General features: G+C 39.7%; 1 protein-coding gene, 1 long non-coding RNA gene and 1 other non-coding gene across 4 annotated transcripts in view; 2 read left to right on the plus strand and 1 right to left on the minus strand.

Moving 5' to 3' along the window:
• Positions 1–23,704, minus strand: part of LOC123973447 (protein FAM124A) — a 30,076-nt gene that overhangs the window by 5,381 nt on the left and 991 nt on the right. Inside the window, exons 2-3 of one of the 2 annotated variants that reach the window (XM_046053486.1) lie at positions 17,892–17,923; positions 3,585–4,351 (exon numbers count right to left, since the gene is read on the minus strand). In XM_046053486.1, coding sequence (XP_045909442.1) covers positions 3,585–4,351; positions 17,892–17,923 — 799 coding nt within the window. Of the gene's footprint in view, positions 1–3,584; positions 4,361–17,891; positions 17,924–23,704 lie in introns of both variants that reach the window. The other variant, XM_046053484.1, reaches the window with a different exon arrangement.
• On the plus strand, positions 1,162–6,892 carry LOC123973448. The gene is made up of 3 exons (XR_006825623.1): positions 1,162–1,493; positions 5,006–5,165; positions 6,781–6,892. It is a non-coding gene; the product is annotated as an uncharacterized LOC123973448 (long non-coding RNA).
• Positions 22,019–22,090, plus strand: trnag-ucc. Its single transcript has one exon. It is a non-coding gene; the product is annotated as a tRNA-Gly (tRNA).

Genomic DNA, 23,704 nt, shown 5'->3' on the forward strand with positions numbered 1-23,704 from the left:
TCTCTGCATGCCTGTCTCTGTTTCCCCTGCTGTCTCTCTGCCTGCCTGTCTCTCTGTTTCCCCTGCTGTCTCTCTGCTTCCCTGTCTCTGTTTCCCCTACTGTCTCTCTGCCTGCCTGTCTCTGTTTCCCCTGCTGTCTCTCTGCCTGCCTGTCTCTGTTTCCCCTGCTGTCTCTCTGCTTCCCTGTCTCTGTTTCCCCTACTGTCTCTCTGCCTGCCTGTCTCTGTTTCTCCTGCTGTCTCTCTGCCTGCCTGTCTCTGTTTCCCCTGCTGTCTCTCTGCATGCCTGTCTCTGTTTCCCCTGCTGTCTCTCTGCTTCCCTGTCTCTGTTTCCCCTGCTGTCTCTCTGCTTCCCTGTCTCTGTTTCCCCTGCTGTCTCTCAGCTTCCCTGTCTCTCTGTTTCCCCTACTGTCTCTCTGCCTGCCTGTCTCTGTTTCTCCTGCTGTCTCTCTGCCTGCCTGTCTCTGTTTCCCCTGCTGTCTCTCTGCTTCCCTGTCTCTCTGTTTCCCCTACTGTCTCTCTGCCTGCCTGTCTCTGTTTCTCCTGCTGTCTCTCTGCCTGCCTGTCTCTGTTTCCCCTACTGTCTCTCTGCCTGCCTGTCTCTGTTTCCCCTACTGTCTCTCTGCCTCCCTGTCTCTCTGTTTCCCTTGCTGTCTCTCTGCCTGCCTGTCTCTGTTTCCCCTGCTGTCTCTCAGCATGCCTGTCTCTGTTTCCCCTGCTGTCTCTCTGCTTCCCTGTCTCTCGGTTTCCCTTGCTGTCTCTCTGCCTGCCTGTCTCTGTTTCCCCTGCTGTCACCTGTGTTGCTCCCGCCCTGCTTGTTAGTCCCTGGTGTATATATGTTTGGTTTTTCTGTTCAGTCCCCGTCCGGTCATTGCCATATGATGAGTGTTCTGTCTGTTGCTGCACTGCCAGTTCTGTCCTTGGATTTTGCCAGTTTGACACAATGCATTGTGTCAATGAGGGTCCTCACAAGAATGAGAGTACAAATGTGTCCGTATGTATGAAGACAAAAGTGAAAGAGTGTAACAAATCCCCAGTGTTTTCCTCTCTCCCAATGTCAATGTCTCTCCTCTCTTATTAACCAACTTTGTCCTCTTTTCTCTCTCCTCTGCAGTCTACTGCCTCCTGTTTATCCTTCTCTCACTCTCTTCACACTTTCTTATTCTGTCACTTTTTCTTCCCTCTTAGCCATAAAGTGGTTGTGCGGCTGCATACTTATCTTCCACACAGGAAACAAAGAAGTAGTGAGTGTTGTCACCCACTGTTGAGCACTGCGGTTTAAAAAATGATGACACTTGAGGGAGGCCAAAGCAGGACGGGTTTGTGTGTGTGTATTGTTATCCCAAAGATGCTGCAGGTCAACGGCACACATTTGTTATTTACTAAAACTAATTCTGTGCATGTTTAGGGGGGAAAGCGTGCGTTCCTTCGTCTGCTAATGCATCATGACAGTATCTGTTCAGTTTTCCGTGAGGACAACATGCTACAATTCTGGTAAGCAGCCACAGCAGGGGGTGCTGGGTAATGAGGTTGTTGACATGGCAATGATCAGACCCTTACTCTAAGCTTTAGTTGTGTTGGGATGAGCACGGTCAGCCAGAGATCTTACCTTGGCAAGCCAAAAACACCACAAATGAACACTAATCCTCAACTACAAGTTACTGCAGAAGCAAGAAAATGTATGACTGAAGTTAATAAATGTTAACTTAAATTAAAAAATGTCAAAGCCGAAATGATTAGTTGATAGAAAATTAAAATAACAGCTTCAAAAATAATCTTGATGGCACACTGACTTGTAATAGGGAGAAAGGCGTCTCTGCCATTGCCACGCCGGGCCTGGAGTATGAGTGGCTATTTTTCTCTCACATACACATAAAAACATTCACATACTATACTGAGAACCTCACACATACACATGCTCTGTATTCCAAAGATGGATGTCATGGCAGACGTGTACACCTGTCCTTATTTACGACAGTGGTGAATTACACTCTGAAAAAGTAGGGGTGCCAAGTCACAAAAACACCAAATCTTTCATAATGTTGCTTTAACCTATTTATTTATTTTTTTTAACTATTTTGATAATCAATTCATTGTTTTGGTTATTGTTGTTCATTTCTGTAGCCACATTGTCAGGTGACTGACATTTGGATCACTTCCAAGGCTTGGATGGAAATGAAACTCAGTTAAATGAATATAAAACTTAAATAACTGTGTTAGAATGATTCTTTGACAAAAACCCAAGATACACCCCTATGTACAGTCAACGAAGACTCCCTTGGTGCACTTTACTATGAAACATCCAATCATAAAGCTTCAAATTCTCAAGCTGCTAGTGGAGAGCTAAAGCACTTCATAGAAACCTGGTAAAACAATCAGTCATATCAGCAGTTTAAATCCGTCCGCTTTCAGATTCGGGTTGGATTAATTTGGCAGCTGTGGTGCAGTGTTTAGTTTCCAATTGTGACACTGAAACAATGTTTTCTACGTATGGTTTGGTATTATAATATTTAGAGCCATCAGCCATATCAAACTGAAAAAAACACTATTTCCTCAGAAAAGAAGCTGAAATAATTAAACTGTGTTTCTGGGTCAATGAACACTAGGGATATCATTAAAGAACACTTCCAGAACTACTACAGAACATACTACCATGACTCTGCAACTCAATACACGGATTATTTTTAGAGGATTAGTTTGACATTTTGGGGTAACCATATTTCAAACCGACCACATGACTTTAGGCCAGGTGGCAGTTAAGCATCATGCATATGGTCCATTGTCATGATAGATTAGCTTGTTGTTTCCCTCAGTGCTGTTTCACTCCCACTAATGACCTGCTGCTTAATCGGCTTTAACTTTCAAAACTACTTATCTGCCACTGCCTGGACACATATCCCCTATGAAACCGATACCCTCCAAACAAGGACCATTTTGTGTGTGTGCGTGCGTTCATTCACACACGTTTGCTAGTGATATACATCTTTGTTTGATCATTTTTGAACAGTTAGATGTGTGCACACTTTTGACAGTCTGGATGAAGGATGGATGAACATACATTTATGGTTGGATGGATACAAATTTAGGAGACGCTATGGTGCTTTGTCTGCTGTATGAGTTTGTTATTTTTGGCTGCAGAATTTGTTTTACACCCATTTTTCCTTCAGTTCTCTCTCGCTCTGCTTCTCTTGTTCTTTCACCCAAGACACTGACTTTTCCCTCTGTTTTTCTTATACACATTTATGAACACAGATATAGAATAAGTAAACAGGCCTTCTTTCTGTAATTCTGTCCTGCAACCTGGTGACTACAGTGCTCTGACTGAGAAAAGAGCTTCACTTGTTATTGTAATAACAGAAATTGATATAGTGACAGATTTGTCTTGATCCAAGGAAATCAGGGAAAAATTATTTTATTTCTAAGCCTTATGTTTCAGGAGTTACGAGCAAAAGGTTAAAGTGCTTTCAAAAGGCCACATGTTACTATATAGTGTATTATACTGTATTTGTCACTCAAAAATTCAAAAATGGAGAATGGATTTATTTGGTGCAGGTATAAACTGGCACCAACAGAAAGTACTCTCACCTGCAGCAAGATCTTATTTCCATCGTAGTCCTCTGTCTGCCAGCGGACCTCACTGATAGGGCTGCAGGGGTGTGGCAGCAGGGGCACCAGTGCCCCGACATCTCGTACCCTCACCTCCATCACTGCCGAGTCCAGCACCACTGGACTCTGACCTCGCGGGAGCCTCTTAAATGACAGCTGGATCTCCATTTCTGGGTTGGAGTACACCACAAAGAAGCAAAAATCCTCCTTCTTCTGTGCTACCCTCCTCTGAAGCAGCAGCTTGTAAAGCCGCACCATGTAGACATAGTTTTCATGCCGGCAATAAACAGTGAATCGCACGATTTCTTTCCCATAATGGACCTGCCGCACAGCCCAGAGCGGCGTGCCAGGAGACAGAGTGAAAAAGTCCTGACTGCATGGTGTCAGCGGTAGCATCCGCCGGCCATTGCTGACTTTTTCAGTGTGGTGGTAGCGCCAAGGTGGTCTCTGCAGAGCGCGGTGCAGCATCAGTATCTGTTCCTCGCCACCGTATGCCTCCTGGAAGAATAGGATAACTGCCAGGGCCGGCTGGCAGGCTGCAGTCGGGCTGCCATTTTGATGGTGCTTAGGCCAGTGCCGCTGGCAGACGGAGGCCCGCTCTGAGACTCGGAAGAGCTGCAGCTCAGGGTGAACCCACGCCAGCACAGCATCAGCAGCGCGCTGCAGGAACTTGCCCTGGCCAGGGTCGGCAATGAGGTGGATGCTGACGAGGAAGGGATCCTGGAACTCGCCCATGGATAACTCACCTCCACATACAACAGCATCAAGACAAGACAAGAGAGGGTAGAAAGGGCAAGAAGAGAAATAGGATGAGAAAGACATGGGGAAGAAGAGATTAAATTACAATCTGCTTGTTGAATTTGAAAAACACTAGACACTGTCTGTGAAGGTTCTCAGTCATCCAGGTCATAGTTATCCAAGGAAGGTTAAAATCAGGGTTGGCTCGAACGACCATAACAACTCTCGTTACAACATCCAGGAGCACTAATGAAGCAGTGGTATTGATCATCTTTGACAAGACCCCACAGAGATAAAATGGCTGAGTTAGCTGTAAAAATAGATGAGTCAGGCGGAACTGAAGAGGTCTCTTGGATGAGGGACGAAACGTCTTCGAGTATCTTCAACCAAGTCCAGTTCCTTCATTTTAACCTTCCTTGGAAAACTAGACATTATTACAGACATACAAAGAAACCATGCTGCCTGTAAACAAAACATTATAGTTTAAAATTTAACATCAATAGTTTCAGAATGAAATCTGTACATGGCACCTACAGTGTGGTTAATGTTTAAAGAGAGATACCAAGTGATATCCCGATATATCTCTCAATGCCATCCTACTTTCTCCCAATTTCTATCTGTCCCCCCCCCCCTTGCCCTCGCTCCCCTCTCCTTTCCACCAGACCCATGTGGAGCACGGCTCCTCTGTGGAGGCTCATTAGTGCCATTAGGAGGTCATTACTGAAGCCCGGAGGAATGTTCCAGACCACAGCAGGAGCTATGCATTCAGGTGTATCTTTCTGCTGAACCCCTGACCTGGAAAAGCATGGGACCTTGGCACAGGTACTACCACTGCAATGTTCATATTTAGCCAGTGTTTTCATTCTTGAAAGTTACATGTACAAACACACACACTGTATCTCCTCATCTCCATGTTCTCTCATTCTTTCTTTTTGGAGCACTTTTTCTATGGTCTTTATCTGACTTCTCGGGGGACTTGTCCCATTTCGTCTCTGCTTTGAGGCAGTTTGGGAAAGGACACACAGCCTTCTTGTCCCTGGCACAGCAGACTGTGTGGCTGTTGCCAGAATCCCTCCATGAAACAGAGAGGCCAAACAGGGGCAGGTTCAGTCTCAAGAGTACCGTTGGCCTTTGCAAAGGAAGAGTTTCTACTTGACCAAAGAGATGACATTTTCTAAATGTTAAGCTCAGGTTACAAGGAAACATTGCTTAAAGGTGGCCATTAGAGAAGCAACATCATGGTCAGCTCAGGGCCCAGAATGATAAACAAACAGTTTGATATACAAATATTTTTAATATTTGAAACAGTGTGATGGCTGGTATAAAATCTGCAAAAACAATGTTTTAAAATTTTGACAATTAAACTTAGTTTTGTCTTCTTGTTATGTATATTGTTTCTTTTTGGGTGTAAAATGAAAACTGGAGAATCTCTATAAAGTTCTTTCACTCCACAATGCAGGATGTCTTTGTCAAATGTCTCAACATGTTGGAGTGACGCAAACAAAACAAGTCATCAAAGACCCTGATTTTATATTTCTGGTCAAGAAAATCGTCATGTTAACATTTTCAACTGAGACCACAGAAAGTGTGGAGTTTATAATTATATAATTTAATTGCCTTCTCTGGCTTTTAATGTCTGTAAATAAAAACAACAAGCACCGTTTGGGAGCCAGACCTTTGAAATAAATGAGACGGGTATGGCAGCAGCCTGGAGCCTCCCGTCTCATGCCCTCTCGTCTGGTGCCTATTGCTAATTTCTACATTTCAAAATAAAAGCTTGCGTCTTGTTCCCTATTTCTACCTCGTTCTTTGGTGTTTTTGAACTGATAAATGAAGACTGTCATGCTAATGATAGTGCTATTATAATGCTGTTCCAGCAATCTGGTAGAAAGATAGTTTTAAACGTAGTTTCAAGTGTCAAAATGGAAATTGCGAATTATGTGTGTGTTACACACTCCTGTACAGTAGATGGCGGTATGCACCTAAACGTCGGAGTCACGGGTGAGTTCATTCATGCAATCAATTAAAAACGTATAAACTCTTAAATTATGATTTTGGCCATAGATATACTTTGCATATTTCTGGGTGTTATTGTTGTGTCCCTGACGTTAACGTATTTGATGAAACCTGTGATGACTTTAACACTTTAAACTGCAACAGCGTTTCAATTAGACGTTTGTTAGCGAATATTAGCTCACCACTAATAACTTGTTACCTATAGCAATTTATGGTAACAGACTTTAGTGGTTTCTTTCTTTGATTTTACCTAAGGAACACATCAGTGTCAAAAATAACACATGCATAGGGCACAGCCATACTGTGCTGAGCAAGTCACTTGTTGCTAACAAAAAACACTGTCTGAAACAAAAACAAATCTAAACACTGTATGAGAGCACATCAAGAGTATGACTTTGTTCTGTTTTTCTTATAAACACAGGGTACGTTGGAAGAGGTGAGCTGCAGGGGATATCTTCTGAAGACCCCCACCCTGGATCCTACAGCAATTTCTGCCAATGTGTGGGACGACAGTGATAATGAAGAACAAAATAATAAACATGTTATACTCTCTCCAAGACTCGTTTTTATTTATATACTCTATATTGTTTCCACACTTAATAGGGAAATCGCAGTAGTAAAGTAAGAAGTATTTTATTCATTCGCATGATTACTGTAACTATTCGGTTCAAAACACCAAAGTATTTGCAATCTTGAAACCCACTGGCTAAGTTTTTAAAAAGATAATAAAATGCTAATCTATAGTGCTCCGAGACTGATAAAAAGCTAAATCGATAATAGCCGATCAGTTTCCAGACCGTATTTCAGCCAAAGCTACTACTACAAGCAAACCAGAATGCTTTGGATACCAAAATCTTGTTCCTTGCCCACAGATTGTGCCTTCTTATGCAGATATCTGTTTATAAAGATTAGGTCAAATGCAATCAAATCCGAAACCTAACACAACATGTCCTCATGTGGTTCAGTTTGTCTGAAGAGATAAATACAGCAAGATCAAGTAAGATCTTTGTAGGATTAAGCTGGATGCCAGGGCACAGACGTCCTGACACACACACACACACACACACACACACACACACACACACACACACACACACACACGCACACATGCACTGGGCACCACACTCATAATCGTCTGCCTCATCCCAGAATAAATGTCTCTTTCCCTGACATGTAGCTGGCATAAAGACACCAAACATGATACGTGATCACATTGTACTGTCACACAGATAGCTTGATTTCTCTACAGTAACTCCAACTTCAGGAGTTAGAACCTGAAACGGGAATAGAGACCTTTGTCCAAATTGTACAAAAATACAGCAAACAGAGCAGAAAATAAATAAGGAGGTATCATCAATTACTTTTGCTTTGGTTCTCTTCCTTTAAATCTCCGTTTCTTGCTCTTACATTTTCATTCCACTTGTTTTATTTGTCTGGTTTTTCATGTGGTATTTTCTTTCCCCGCCTCTCTCCTCCTCCTCCTCCTTCTTCATCTCCTGTCTCCTCATCATCCAAAGTTCTTAGGAGTCGGCACCTAAAATTACTTGGGGATTAAAGAAGAATCTAAGTTTGGGTCAGGATCGAGGCCACAGACAGGCTCCCACACACACCGAGGGCCATGCACTCGTTTATTTCTGTCTGATCGCATTAGATCCAGTATATACAGTATCTCCTGGGCATCTAACTGATATTCAGACAAAAAACTGTTTGAAACACGTGGATGATTAGTTTCCAATTATATATTTCAAATCCTAGCCAGGCACTCAAACCTGAGAATTTCACCCTTCATTCGCCTTCAAGAACGCTAATTAATGCTTTTAAAGGCACACATGCAGCAAAACCAACTACACAATACATTCTGAGGACCAGCTGACTTATGTCTGTAGCACTGGTTGTTTTTCAAGTATCAGAAGTTGTTACAGGCTTGGTCATAATCAGGTTTATCATTAATACTCCAACAGTCCAATACTGCATATTGGTGTAGCACTGGCAAAATCAATCAGCGCTGCACAGTGTTGGCCAATCAAAATACCTGTAAGCATCCATGGCAACATTTCATAGTATTTAACTTTATTTCTTTGTTTGATATATCTTTTTTTAGGCATTTAAATTCTTCCATACCATGATACAGTTTATCAGCAGAATGATATATGTTGAAATCATATGTTGGTTCTGCTGCATTTTTGTTGCTTGTATGTTAACACTATTAGTTGAGCTACTTGTTGTTTCTAGTGTAAACTGTTATACTTATGTTAAACAGTCATTTTTCAGTTTATTAGGTTCAACAGCACCACCAACTACATCCTCCAAAATGTTTATAAAGTTGACTATCCCCCGGCTTGACTCCCGTGTTCCTGCTCAACACCTTCTGCTACAACTATTGTTACTAGTCCTATTGTTATTATTGTTATTATAATCATTAACATTACGATTATTATCATTAACACTACTATAAATTGCTCTACCATTTTTCATTTAGTCTATAGCAAATTTACTGTCTGTACCTCTGTGTGTATATTGTGTAGGCTGCCTCCCTCCCCTCTCTCTCCTTCCATCCCTCTCTCTCTTTCTCTCTGTTCCTCTCTTGCCCTCTCTCTCGCTCTCTCTCTCCTTCCATCCCTCTCTCTCTCCCTCTATCTCCTTCACCCCCAACCAGTCGAGGCAGATGGCCGCCCACCCTGAGCCATGGTTCTGCTCGAGGTTTCTGCCTCTTCAAAGGAAGTTTTTCCTTGCCTCTGTCGCCTAGTGCTTGCTCTTGGTGGGAACTGTTGGGCTTCTGTAAATAGCATCATAGAGTACGGTCTAGACCTGCTCTTTTATGAAAAGCGCTGTGTGATAACTGTTGTTGTGATTTGGCGCTATATAAATAAAATTGAATTGAACTGAATCAACTCCTCTCTAAAAAAAGTAGTGACGATAGGATTTATTGCAGCACTGTTGCATTAGACTGCATTCCTTTCAGCTAGGTGTACATCCTCAACTAGCAACAGAGTCTTAGTTTGCCTTTATTTTTATTTAGTAGCGCTTTCCCCAAACCCTAGCTTTCTTGCTGTGTCAGATTTTTCTCATTCGTTTTCATCAAACGACCTTCAGGCCTTTGCCAGGCATTTGTAAAAATGTATTTGTTTGTAGTTGACTAACCTCAATGAATCAAGGTTCAATAAATGCATACATGAGTAATTTTAAGTCATTTAAAGGTTAAGAAATCAACATAGTGAGTGGTTTACTGTAAGATTAGTTTAAAAATCTAAATTCAGTAGATTCACAAATGCATCTCTTGTCACAAATTCACTCAACAGCCACATACACAAGGTACTGAGTTGTGTTTTTTTTGGTACACGCAATACAACTCAATACCTTGTGCATTCATGCTGATGTTTTCCTCTAGCAATAAAGGATAATGAGAAGAATAAATTAGAGATTAAGTCACCCCAATCCTGTGAAGGGAATGAAGGGGGTTTGTGTGTAAAGCTCTGGAGGAGTGTGTCTCTAAGCTCTTAATCCACTTGAGTCTTCAAGCTGAAGGTGATGCTCTGACTTGACAGACTACATACACACTCATGCATGTACACAACCATCCTCAACACACACAAAATCAATTTGCACATTTCTAGACAGGCCTGTCTTTTCTAATACTCACAGACTTTTACCTTCGCTCTGTGTTGCAGTGCTAACCGGCAGCACATGTTCACGTGACGTAAGATAAAACAACACGCCTTCTAGTGGCCCCTGCACATATGACAGTGATTAGCAGCAAAAACTCAACTAAGGCCTCTGTGTGTGTGTGTGTATGTGTGTGTGTGTGTGTGTGTGTGTGTGTGTGTGTGTGTGTGTGTGTGTGTGTGTATGAGTACTGCAGTCACAGCTTTAGCTAGCTTGGCCCTCAGTGTAAGTCAAAACAACTGAAAAAGGAAATTCAAGATGGGGGCCCCTTTTTGTCATCTGGTAAAAAGACAGAAAAAACAGCTTCCAACACTGACTGGTGCCAAAGAAATTTAAATGTAAAGTCAGTCCAGTAAAACCTTAACTACTCACTTATAATTGTTTCAAAATGTCAAACCAGAGGTTTTACCCTGATTCAGGTTAGTTCCTTTGTGAAACTAACTGTATGTGGGACATGTTATGTACTTAATGCAGCAATAACAGATTTGTTTTGGTGACTTGGAAGTAGCAGAAACAAGTTATGAACACAACACTGACATACAGTATCACCTTTAAAGTTTAAATAGTTTCTTATTTACACATCCAGCAGATACAGAGCAACATTAGCATTAATTTGAAATTGTGTTTCTGGCCAATTTTTAATGTCTTTTGGGTTTTTAGAACTGTTTCACTGCAACACTGATGACGGTACTATGAGAGTGATGAGAGGGAACCATAACAGTAAAGTTGTGGGTTGGCTAATAAGAGCTAAACAGAGAAAAACACAGCAGCAGCATAAAAATACCAACATTTAACAAGAAGCCTCTGAGTTCTAGGTCCTGATCCTGCACCTTCAAATGTGTTTTTTGGGGAGGGATCCATTGGGGTGCAACCAGACATCATTAGACTGAATATAAATTTAACCTGGCCAAGCTATGGTCCTGGTAGGTCCCAGGCTATGGTCCCAGGTCAGGTCTTGGTTACAATGAACCAAGTGGACCTGTGAAAATATTTAACTTTATTTGTATCGCACTTTTCAATACAGGTAACAAAGTGCCTTATGGCAAGTCGAACAAAAATCAGTAACAGACAGAGTGGTGGAAGTGGAGCCATAGTGGTTCAAAATCAATAAATAAAACAAATCAATATACAAATAAAATAAACAAATCAATATACAAATATGTAATAAAAACATAAATATGCAGCACACTTTGAAAGGTTTTTGTATAAATGTGTATTAAGAAGTGAGATAAAACCAGGAACAGACTCTGCGAGCTCTGTTCTCCTCTGGGGGACTGTTCCAGAGTATTTGGGCCCTGACTAAAAAGGCCCTGTCTCCTTTTGGTATTCATGATGTGCTGGAGTGCAGAGCCAAAACAACAAAACATATTTCATTGTGCAACTATTTACAGACTGCGCTGAATGTGCACTCAGTGAGCACACACTCTCTAAGTCATTATCATGAAGGGCCCGCAACAAGGCTGACAGACAAAGCTGTTTCAATGAAACCATTAACAAGCAGCTGACTGCAGCTGACTGCAGCATATTTAGCTGCGATCACGGCCTCGTAGTCCAAACCTCAATTTGGAAAACGCACATTTGGTAACACTTAATCCAAGCTGCCTTATGGCAGAGCCTGGATCTCATACGCAACATTCAACTAGGGAGAAAGCAATGGGTTGTGTGTCTTGTGTGTATGCGCTGAGCAATTACGGGTCCTTGATCCATCAGGTGCTATTCAAACCGATTGTACTGAAAGTGCCTTGGCTGACATCACTGCAACAGGTTTGGCATGTAAAAGGATACTCAGCACTGTCCTTCTAACACAGACAAGTGCGTCATCTTCCCGTGTCTGAGCTGATGAAAGGCAAAGAGGTAGTAAGCACTTTAACAAATGAGGCTGTAATAGACACTACACTCTGTGTTACACACAAAGACAAGCAGAAGGTTGATCTCAGAACTAAAGTTGATACTGATACTGAAATTTGAGAGTAAAAAATACATAAAGCAACATTATCTTAGAATCTTATCTTAGAAATATAGAGTTGTGACTTTAAGGGCTTATGGCGTGGCTTTGCAGCCTATGTACTGTAAGTACAAGTCGGGGCTATGGTGGCCACAAAGATGGGGTGGGGACAGAAAAAATTGTGATTGGCGGCTTGTGTTTTTTATTATCAGTACAGATTGTTGAGAGTGACGATAACATCAAGGAAATTCAGTAATGTAGACAAGGAGATATACAAGTTACCTGGATGTAACTCCAGTTATATAAGAACCACCACTCTATGTCAAAAACTGAATGAAATCTTGTTAACTTTGTCCGTATGGTATCACATAAAGGACAGTTAGACATGCAGTAGTGTATTGTGCACTAAAATATGCACAAAAATATACGTTAAAGATTGTAAGCCCATTGAGGCAAATTTGTGATATTGGGCTATATCAGTAAAGTTGCCTAGGTGCCGTTTACAGTGTTATCCAAAACAAAACCTACGCCAAAAAAACTCACTAGAAATTAAATTATAAATATCAACTCTAAGCAAAAACACAAACACTTGTACAGCAAAATACTTTCAAGTTAAATTAAGAAAATATGTGTAACTGTAGTGCACTGGTGCTGCAGTAGAACTTCAAAACTAACACAACAGAAAATACAGAAAAAAGTTCTCGCGCATGGATGTTTCAGTCCGAACCTACAAACTAAAATTAGCAAAAACAAAAAAAAATTAAATAAAAAAAATTAATAATGAACCTTTACATATTCCAGTTTCTGTTTTGTCTGCCTCCAGATATATGAGCTTTAGACATCTGCATGATGTTCAGCAGTTCTAAATGCCACTCAAAACCACAGCAGACCTGTGTGATTCAGTGTAATAACATTCTGTAACTACCTCTCAATATAGTAGTTTTCATTGCTACTGGAAGGGTCCGCCTTTTTTGTATGACTCAAATTGCTTACTAATGCACAAAAGATTCAATGTTGCTGTTTTGTAATTTTACCTAATTGATATCAGCCTCTGTGTTAATTGTTCACTGTCCCACAATCATATCAGTGCTGTATTAAGTAACTGATAATGCAAACCAAACATTTCCTACCACTGAACATTAAGTGTTTAGCTGGGGATCCACTGGATATACGCTTTATTTGTCACCAAGGTTAGCATTGTGATGTGTCTACAAAACAAGATATTTTTACATTTATTTTTTCGTGAATGCAGTAAAGTGCATATACAGGGATACATCTGCACACATTTACACACAGATATATGTGTTTGTCTCAGCGAGCAGACATCTGTTGGTGACAGACTGATCCCTGACGTCAACCTGTGACTCCCAGGCTTTTGTTCGACTACCATCAATCCTGTCTAGACCTCTGTGGAATAAAGACTCACTGAACTGTTCAATATGCTGATAAGCATTTATTCTATTCAATGTTTTGAAATCTTCCTTTCATTTCTGATTTCTTTCTTAGGAAGAAATGTTTTCACAGTCTTTGTTTTGCTTACAATTACCTGCAAAAGTTGGATGTCCTGAATCTATCCCATGTTTTCTTTTCATCTTTCATCCAAATTTTTCTCTTTTTGGATGCTGGCCGGGGTGTAAATTTTCACGAGTCTACATCTGCGAGTAATAAATACATCTACAGTATATTTTTTAGGTAGGTGGAGTGTGACAAATCAAGCTTGTCCTTCTCAAGTCTGTTTATTGCCTCTGTATTTGTGTCTCTGCTTGGCATCTTTGTGTTGTTACAGTGTGACCTCTGTATAGTTTAAAACACCCTTCAGGCCCCAGAACATTAATTACTCTGACAGCCGACCCCCTCTGTCTTACATATATGTACACAAACCAGTGGGGGCAGGGTCACAGGTCACTCAGGCTGAATGGACATTCGTCTGCTTTGACCAATAGAAAGCAAGGTTGTGTGATTAAGTGTTTAGGGTGGGATTCAGTTGAAGCCTCTTGAATCAAAATCTATTTTTCCTTCTATTGAACGCTCAAAGATGCTGCACACACCAGTGCACACAGCATAAAAGACAGATTACGCATAGAACTGAGATTTCCGTCACTGTTGTTGCATGACATTCTTGCTACAATTTCTACTTCTTAACTTTGAGTGTTGTTGCTCAAGCATTTGCATTTATGAAATCTTTAACACTGCAAAAACTACATTGTAAGTGAGATCATCTTTAAATTTAAACAATATTTTTAATCTACTTGGACTATAAAAGAGACTTTCTGTCTTGATAGGACTACTTTCAACCAGATAAAAGCTAACTCTTAAGCAATATCAAAGTCCTTAACTAGATAAAAGTTTTTTTTTTAAAGAATTGATCACTGTTACAAATTCACCTAAAGGCAATAGACAACAAAAACACCACATCTTAGCCTGTGATATTGTCTGTTACTGAGTCTTAGAAGATGTTTATTCATCAACTTGTTTCAAGTGTCTTTTCAAATATCCCAGATACTGAAAGAAAAATTACACTAAATTCTTATTTTAAGAAGTAGCTTGTATGTTTGATGTATTATTTTTAACTAATTTTAAAGGACAAATCAGGCGATATTCCATAACTTTCTTATTGTCAACAAATCCCATGAAAAGACCAAAAACAACAATGAACTGATCCTTCTAACAAGTATTTTTGTAATATAAAGTCTGATAGATCTTATTCCTCTGTGCGAAAGAGCTCTGTTGTTGCCATTAAAACACATCAGTGAGCCACACTGTTGCTCTGGTTGACACACTTGTAGTTTATTTTGATTCAATCCCGCATGTATCATCCAGAAATACTCTGTAAGCACCAAATGTGGATTAATCCACCTCTGCAAATAGTCCCCAACAATTGCAATACTTCCTCCTGTAAAAACTAAACTATATATTTGAGAGAGTTTTCAAAGGTTTGCGTCTTCTGTAGGAATCAATATGCATGGAGCATGATGCCACAGGCAGGGTATGGAAGCCAGAAAGTACTGAAAGTTGAACTAACACATTTTTAGTTTTTTATGCCTTTCATGTGACAATAAGAAGAAAAAATAGAATATCAGCCATCCTTATCCCTTCAGCTCAGGTAGCATTTTATGGTGGCTATATTTTTATGCTAGTTTCACTAAATCTTATGAAGTCATTTTTACTCATCCCACTGGGATTTCTTTTTCATCTCTTGATACAAGCAAGTTTCACTACATTATAGAGTGTTTTAAATTGGGTTTTTAGCATTATGGATAGGCTTACAAAAGCTTCAAATGATGTGTTAAAAGCTGAACCCTCAACTGCACCAGTGGAGGTGCTGAGTAGATAACAGTAACATACACACTGTCCTAAAGAATTGGTAATTTAATACTCATTACATTTAGATTCAAACACATTGATGTAGTTTCAAGACTGAGGCCATTTGAATCCCTCCAGTCTCAGTTACATAAGACCTACAGTGAAGTAGATTTTAACCTCAGTCAGACTGATGTTGGTGGTTTAGCAGGATATCTGTCTGTCTCCAGGACTAGTCTGGGCTGAGGTCGAAGGTCAGGTGTTAAGACCACCTGTATAAACATGAGTACGCTCTCTACCAGAACCTAAATATACTTCTGCGGAGGCAGGAGACGAGGGAGACTGATGCAGCATGCAACTTTACGAATGAACTCCTCAGCACACACTGATGTGCATGAATGCAGACACATAGAGGACAAAAACAGGCAGCCACACACAGCGCTGAGACAGATGACTCTATATTGTCCACGACGCTGGATAATCTGTGACCACAGCAGTTTGCATCAATCTGTTGAGTCATCTATAGTGTGATCATTAGTATGAGACTCAAGTGAACATTTGTCTGTAGGATGTGTATGTTTTCATAAACTAATATTGCGTCTCAGAACCAGTATTAGACAAAAAAATAGTACTACCTGGAGACTTCCTGTGATTTGCAATCATTTCAGAACTCATCACTGTTGTCAAACCTGAGAGAATCCTGCCATGTCATTAAAACTCTTTTTTCCATTTGTGAAGGCGCTTAATGCCAGACATATTCCCTGTGGGCCAATAAAGGTTTGACATATAGCAAGTCACTCAGCGCTCAGTAACTTCTTTTCTTTTTGTCAATTCTTTTTTTTTCAGGCAAAAATTACAGACACTGCAGCAGAAAATGACTAATGAAAACTATGAACATATTTTAGGGGCAGGTTAAGGAGGCTGATCCAGCTACTCAGCATTAAGACCCCTCAGGAGAATGAGCAAAAGCCATCCAAAAGTGTGAATTTGTTAAAAGATAATAATGAGATAAATATGTGTGCATGACAGCATTTTGGTAAGAACAGGCGTGGTAACAGGTTACTACAAAGTGACAACACTGTACATATTAAGATACTGATATTAAAAAATTATGGACTAAACAAGGGTGAAAATGCTACAGCCCTTCACTAATTCTTATATTTACTACACCAGGACACCTCAGAGTTTATTATCGCACTGATGGCACTGCCACCTACTACAGAAAAAAGGTGTAGTTCAAATTTGCTTTCAAATTGTCATACAAGTTTGTTTATAGTCAGTTACAGTTTAACCCTTGGCTAGGTCCATTTTATCACTGAGTCGTGTGGTACATAGCGTCACATGCTATGGTTACCAGCAGTAAATAGTACCTGCACGTTTATATAGAGCAGTGGTTTAACTAGTGATCAGAGCTCCATTTGAGGTGCCCTGATATACAAAGTAAACACCTGCCAACCAATCAGAGAGTATTTTCCATGGAGAAATGGTAGAAATTATATAAAGTTCTAGTCCAGTAGTGTCTATCTAATTGCGGTCACACTTTCCCATGTATTTAAAGTTCCTGGACAACGTGCCTGTGCACAAATTTTCCCCATTCTGACCTCCAGTGGCGACAGAGACAGAGACAAATACAATAATGGGAAAAAGCTCATCTGATACAGGAAAGACACAGGAAACATGAGGGGAAAGACCAAACCAGACACTGCTGGATCATTCTATATGTGTGTGTGTGTTTGTGTGTGTGTGTGTGTGTGCGCGTGTGCGCGTGTGCGTGTGTGTGTGTGTGTGTGTGAGTGTGTGTGTTTGCATGGAGCCCTGTACTTCCTGACTTGCGGGAGTGGTGCGGGTGGGATAACGCAGCTTCCTGTAGACCAGATTAATGGGATAATATTGGATATAATCCTCCCATTGTGAAAGGCCTGGAAATCTGGCAACCAGTCAGACACTGTGCATGCAGCAAGTGGCGACATCATAGTTCAAGCACTTATGAACACGTATACACAAACAATATCCAGTAGCTGATCTGTATCATGTATATTTTGAAAGCTGATTTCCAATGGCTTAGTGATAAATACAATGGGAGTCAGCCACACTTTCATCAATTTGAATGAAACAATAATAATAACAAGAAATTATGATTATGAAAAAAATTACAAAAAGTCAAATGCTAATACTGTAAAGTTAAAAGTCACAGCTACACAGATTATTCTGTCCATGTTTTGAATTTTGAAAACAATTCCAATTCCAATTTAGTAGTTAATTTTATAAAATCTAATTTCCCCTTGAAGCCAAATTTGTTTTCCCCCTTTCCCAACCATTTACTATGTCCAATGTGCAAAATGTCTAGCATGCAACATCACAGTAAATGTAAGCTATGGTGAGAGGAGGAAGACAATAATAATCAGTCAAGACAATTGTTATTGCCAGACTAAGTGTTCTCCCTAAAATCTGCTGCTGGCCATAAGGACCACTAAACACACACACACACACACACACACACACAATCCTCCCCTGTGAGTGGATTTATTTTATTAGTGTGTATTAGGGAGATAAAGTCCTCAGCCTTAGCTTTGTGTGTTTGAGTCACTGTTAGCAATGCTTCATGTCGCCATTGGTTTACTTACTGCTCGTTGAGGACAACGGACTGTAATCAGACCTGCAGAGGACGACAGAAAAGAGAGAAAAAAAGAGCGAGAGAGGCAATGTGGACACAGGGCGAGGGGGAGAGAAAGGACAAGAAACAGAGAGAGGAGACAGGAGTTTATGTTACAGTATGAAGTACAATCAACATGATTTACAGGATGACACACTCCTATTTCAAATAAAGTGCTGACATCTGGCTAAACAGTAGGAGAGGTCCAACTGGAAAGGTCACCAAAAATGCACACACACATTTCATAGTGGTTTCTATCTGAAGGGATAAACACAAGGACATTCACTTGCCTGTACTGCGTTCCACTATCTTTCAGAGTGAAATCATGACATTTTTACTTTTAACATTTATTTGACAGCTGTATTTATTAGTTAATTTGCAGACTACAATACATCTTCTTAAGTAAAGTAAAATTAGCCCCATCTCAATCAGCCATGGAATTAAACTGCTGCTTAAATGCATCACTAATAATAATCCAGCTATAGGATTTATACTGATGTAACATGCTGAAAAGGGACATTCTATAATGATGAGTACTTTTTCTTCAGAAACATGAGTAAAAGCACATAGATATCATCAGAGAAATATACTTATTACATCAGTGTTGCCACTTTTACTTAAAGGAACATTCAACATTTTGGGAAAGAAACTTATTTGTTTTCTTTCCGAGAGTTAGATGAAGATCGGTTTCAATCTCATGTAGTATACGTGGTAATGTGCGTTCAAGTCATATCATTTAAACCGTAATCAAGCACATCTGATTCAAAATAAAACGTTCTGAGCTACACTAGCACAAAGACTAGAATGTGGGAAACAGCTAGCCTGCATCCTTGCAAAGGGAGAAAATACTTTCACCTCTAGATCTCACTCTTCAACACGATGCATCTTGTTTGTTTAATCAGTACACAAACGGCAATATAATAACAATGGCTAGTGGTCTTAGGTAGGGCTGGGCAATATGGCCAAAAATGTTATTGCGGTAAAAACATTTCATACCATTCGATATTGATAATTATCACAATAAATGTCAAATCATTATTTATTTCAAGTTTAAAGGCTGATTTTTGCTCCTGAGTGAAATAAAAAAAACAACAACACATGGTTATTATGTGGTTAAACTACTCTTTATGGTCCGAACATGACAAACACTTAATGCCAAACATTGGATCACTTCACAAATTTGAGGTAGAACATTCAAAACAACTATGATAAAATCTTTTTTTTAACAAATATAAAATAAATACATTAAAAGAAAAACTGAAAAAATAAAAAGTGCTAATTAGTTCATGATTCAAATAAATACAATAAAACATTTATTGACGATATATTGAACATTTGTTATATTGTTATTGAGGAAAATTATATTACGTTAATTATCATCATTGTTTTATTGCCCAACCCTAGTTTTAGGATGAGTTAATTCTTTCTTGAAGTGCTGCGCAAACGGCTCCTCTGTTCATCAAGAATTGTATGTCTGTGAGGCCAAAAACCAACTTACACATGAGATGTCTATTCTATTCTATTGGCTGTGGCACATAACATTTGTCAAGTTTACATATCTGTATAAACAAACAAGATACAGTGCATCATGGTGGAGTTGCCGATATATTTTTTACATTGGACAGCGCCAGGCTAGACATCACCCGTGCTACCAGATCTACACTGTAAGAAAAGATACACCATATCTACTCAATAAAAAAGAGGCAACAGATTACAAGCAATTTTGTTAATTAAATTTCACAATGTTTGGTATTGAGTAAATATTAATTAAATGATACCCTTAATAGTTATCCATTTAATATGAGTAGATTCAAATAGAAAACAGTACAGAATTAATTATAACCTAAACAAAAATATCGAGTTGAAAAAGAAACTCCCTAATGTGTAATTACTGCCAATAAAAATTTATTTAATTCTATATGTCAATGATATATAATTGAGTATTAATCATCTACATATAAGGATGCGAACTGCTTTCAATACAACGGTCAATGATCAGTGCAGCCAAACTTATCAAATAAAACAGGCACTTTACTCCTGGTTTCAATAGTAAACCATAGACTGTATAACAAAAAAACACCACAAGAATGACAATTACCAACCAAAAACACTATATTCTAAACACACACGTTTAAAAAAACATAATTCACAAAGTAAATTTTGTATTTCAAACAAATAGGAGACTTATTAACTAATTTTAACAGAACTCCCTTCACTGCCATGCATTATGGGAATTCTTGACAGGAAGTGCTTTTTAATTAAAATTTGCCTGATTACATTAATTTACTCAATATTCACTCTATTTGGGACTAGATAAATACAATGCTTATGTTTTATTTAACTAAAATGGGTGGATTTTAACATTTTTATTTGAAATTTAATTAAATATTTGCCTCAAAATCAAAAACACAATCATATTGAATATATTTTATCTAATACATTAATTCAAATCTACATGACCACAGAATCCTTTTTTACAGTGTATGTGCTAAGATAAGTTTACCACTTAATGGACAGACATGAGAGAGATATTGATCTAACTCTTTGCAAGAAATTTCCAAAACTCCAATTTTTTTCAGCAAAGAATCCAACTGATCTTCTTCTACTTCTGTGGACACACACCCACATAAATTTTCATTTGGGGAAAGAGACATGTCTAATCTAAAGATCCCATATTTGAGCTGAGAGAGAAGCAGAATTAGATTTCAGATCAGATCTTCATGGATTAGAGAAAAAACTGCACGTTATAATTCCCTGAACCATCCGTGACACACCTCACCTCTCATGTATACTTCGCAACCTGAGATTATTAGTCCCACAGGAGTCAGCTGACAATCAGAGAACACTGTTCCTCCACACACCCTCCCCGTGACTCCATTTCTAAACTAATAAGGTCTCTGGAGCTACAGCACAGCAGGAAACAGAGGAACGAGTCTGTTTCCTGCAGCGGGAGGTTATCAATCTAACTAACAGGCATTAGCGGTGTGGAGGAAGGATTGGATGGGAGTATGGGTAGAAGCAGAGGTGAGCAGAGAAAGGTAAAAAAGAAAAGTTGAACTGCTGTAAGGTACTGCAGAGGGGGAAAATGTTGGCGTATAGGGAGCGAAAAAAAAGACTGATATTCAGAGCAGATTATAAACGACCAGAACGTTCCAGCAAAAGAACACAAAGTGAAACTCAAAGACTTGTCCCTGCATGCCCAGAGAAAAATGACAAAATGTGGAAAAAAGACGAGACTCTTTGGAGTAAAGTTGGAGGTAGTAGTGTGTGCAGTTACAGGTCTGTTTTGATGGCTCCCTTGGGTATGTGTATGGCAGGCCTCCCCCACCAGTGACGGTTAGCATCTCGCCAGGCGTTCCCAGTCTGGCCTCGCTGCCTTGCTTCATCTCCGTCCAAACACAATAAACACAAAAGTGAAGCGAAGACAGGCAGCAGCCCGGTCATGCACACAAGACTGCAGAGTGACCTGATGGGCTCTGGAGCGAGTCTAAAAGACTTGTTTGACATGTGGAGAGCTGAACAGATTCAGGTGTCTCCTATTTGATTAGACTGTTCCAAACAACGAGTCATATGAAAATTTTATGGCCTGCCACCTCTACAGTTAAGATCTGGTTCAGTTCGCGAAAGATCGCCGTCATGGTTAAAAGAAACCAATGCTGTCTGATGGTAGGAGATGGAGCGTGAATCACAGTTTCCCGTGTTGAATTTACAATCTTTGTATGCCTAACCATTTAACCCCGATCTCCTCCGTCCTCTGTAAGACTACAACATGCTACTTCCAGCCAGACATTCATTATTCAAACAATCAAAAGAGGTTTATTTTCAGGAAAACTTCATGCTGCTAAATGCTCCAATATGTTCACCAGCTTGTCGCTAACCTTGTCTGTCTGCTGTTTGGTGCTGAGTAGGTCGTGGACAGTGGGTTTACGTGAGCTTGTTTGCTGAAAACAGCTGCCTGCTGTTGCTGGAAACGAGGGTGATGAGAGCTGACTCTAAACCAAACAGTAAATGTGCAGTAAAGCTGTAAAACCACAACAAAAGATGCTAAGCCCTTCTATACTATAGAGGAGCAGAGTATTGCACAGCCTCAGTACACAGGCGTTGGTGGTATAGTGGTGAGCATAGCTGCCTTCCAAGCAGTTGACCCGGGTTCGATTCCCGGCCAACGCAGATGTTTTTCATCAGAGATCATAATCAGCCACTAACTGTTCTGCTATACCGTAGCATCTCTTTCTGCAACACCAGGCGAACCCTGATCCAGGCTCAGGGACAGGGATGTCCTGCAGGCCATAAGGACGCTAATCCTTACTATTGAGCTCTCAAGCTCATCACTAACTTGCACTGTATGATACATGAATGTCACTGTACACCACTGCCATACTTACATTATACTTACTGGTACTGTACATACATATTCTACTGTATTTGCTCAACCTACTTACTTACCTGGTTTTCTACTGCTTACAATTTGTTCATCTATATATATATATATATATAACTATGGTTTACAAGCTGTTCCTTTATAAGCTTTATGTGGTAGACTGTACGTATGGATTCTAACTTTAGCGATGTTGGAGGGACCCTGAGAACTAAGAATTTAATCGCCAACATCTGCTCCACTGTTATTGTTATGCATACAACAACACAGAACTTGGACGTGAACCATGATTTTGCCACTACGAGTGACCCCTTTCACATTACACATAGTCATTTGATCCATTGTTATTATAAACACATTAATTACCGCAGCTTTAAGCATATGTCACTAAAAACAAATTCTGTCATTTTTTTGGTCTCACGGGCCGGTACTGACAGGCTTTAAAAACACCATAAGAAAGTTATACACTTTCTTATCTTTAAAGTATAATGAGGCCACTCTGAAGTCTGTGATTTGCGATTGGAGAAGAGATGGTGGCAGAGCCAGTCTGAAGTGAGGAGAAATTACCAAAAAAAGTGAATGTGGGAGCTGAACAGGAAGTGGAGTGAGGAAGAAAAGGTAGAGGATGTGACCTGATGGAGGTGGAGGCTCTCTGTTTATCAGCTGGGCATCCCATGCTTTTCCTTTCACATCAGCGCTTTCCACATGGGTCTCCGCTCCCATTTTCCCATGAAACACACATTAAGTTATTTGGTTCCAGTTCACAGCTTATGAAATAGCATGGTCCCAGGTGACTCTCAAAACAAGGGCATTGGTGTGCTGCTGTCAGATTAATTTTCCCAGCTTACTAAGAATATAATATAAGAGTAAAAGGAACTATTGTTGTCTTTTGTAATGTTTCTGTCTGTCACACACTTTTATGAGCTTACTTTATTAAATTTCAACAATCATTGACTTAATCCTAATATATACATGTGTGCTTTTAATGTTGTTTTGCCTCTATTTTTAAATGACATTTTCTTTAATATCAGAAATATAGGCGCCTAAAACTGTACATGCTACCACTTTTAATCCTGACAATCTCATAGGTACATAGGAGGTAAGAGAGTCTGGGTGATATTGATTAAATTAATTTCACAAGGATTATCAGAGCTTGAAATTGGTACTACATGTCACTGGAATAAGACCCTATAATAAAAACAATACAGTGTTAATATTTTGTATGTGTATGTATCTGAAATAACAGGTCTGGGTGACTTAAGACTATTATTTATTCCACAATGACCCCTCAATCTGTACTTAGATGATTGTCCAACCTGTGGCCAGTCAGATTTCCATGTTGAAGTAAATATGAGTTAATATAAACAATTAAAACCACAAGTCCAGATTTTGATGACCCCCCCCCC

Source organism: Micropterus dolomieu, linkage group LG07 (genome assembly GCF_021292245.1).
Source record: "Micropterus dolomieu isolate WLL.071019.BEF.003 ecotype Adirondacks linkage group LG07, ASM2129224v1, whole genome shotgun sequence".
Taxonomy (NCBI): domain Eukaryota; kingdom Metazoa; phylum Chordata; class Actinopteri; order Centrarchiformes; family Centrarchidae; genus Micropterus; species Micropterus dolomieu.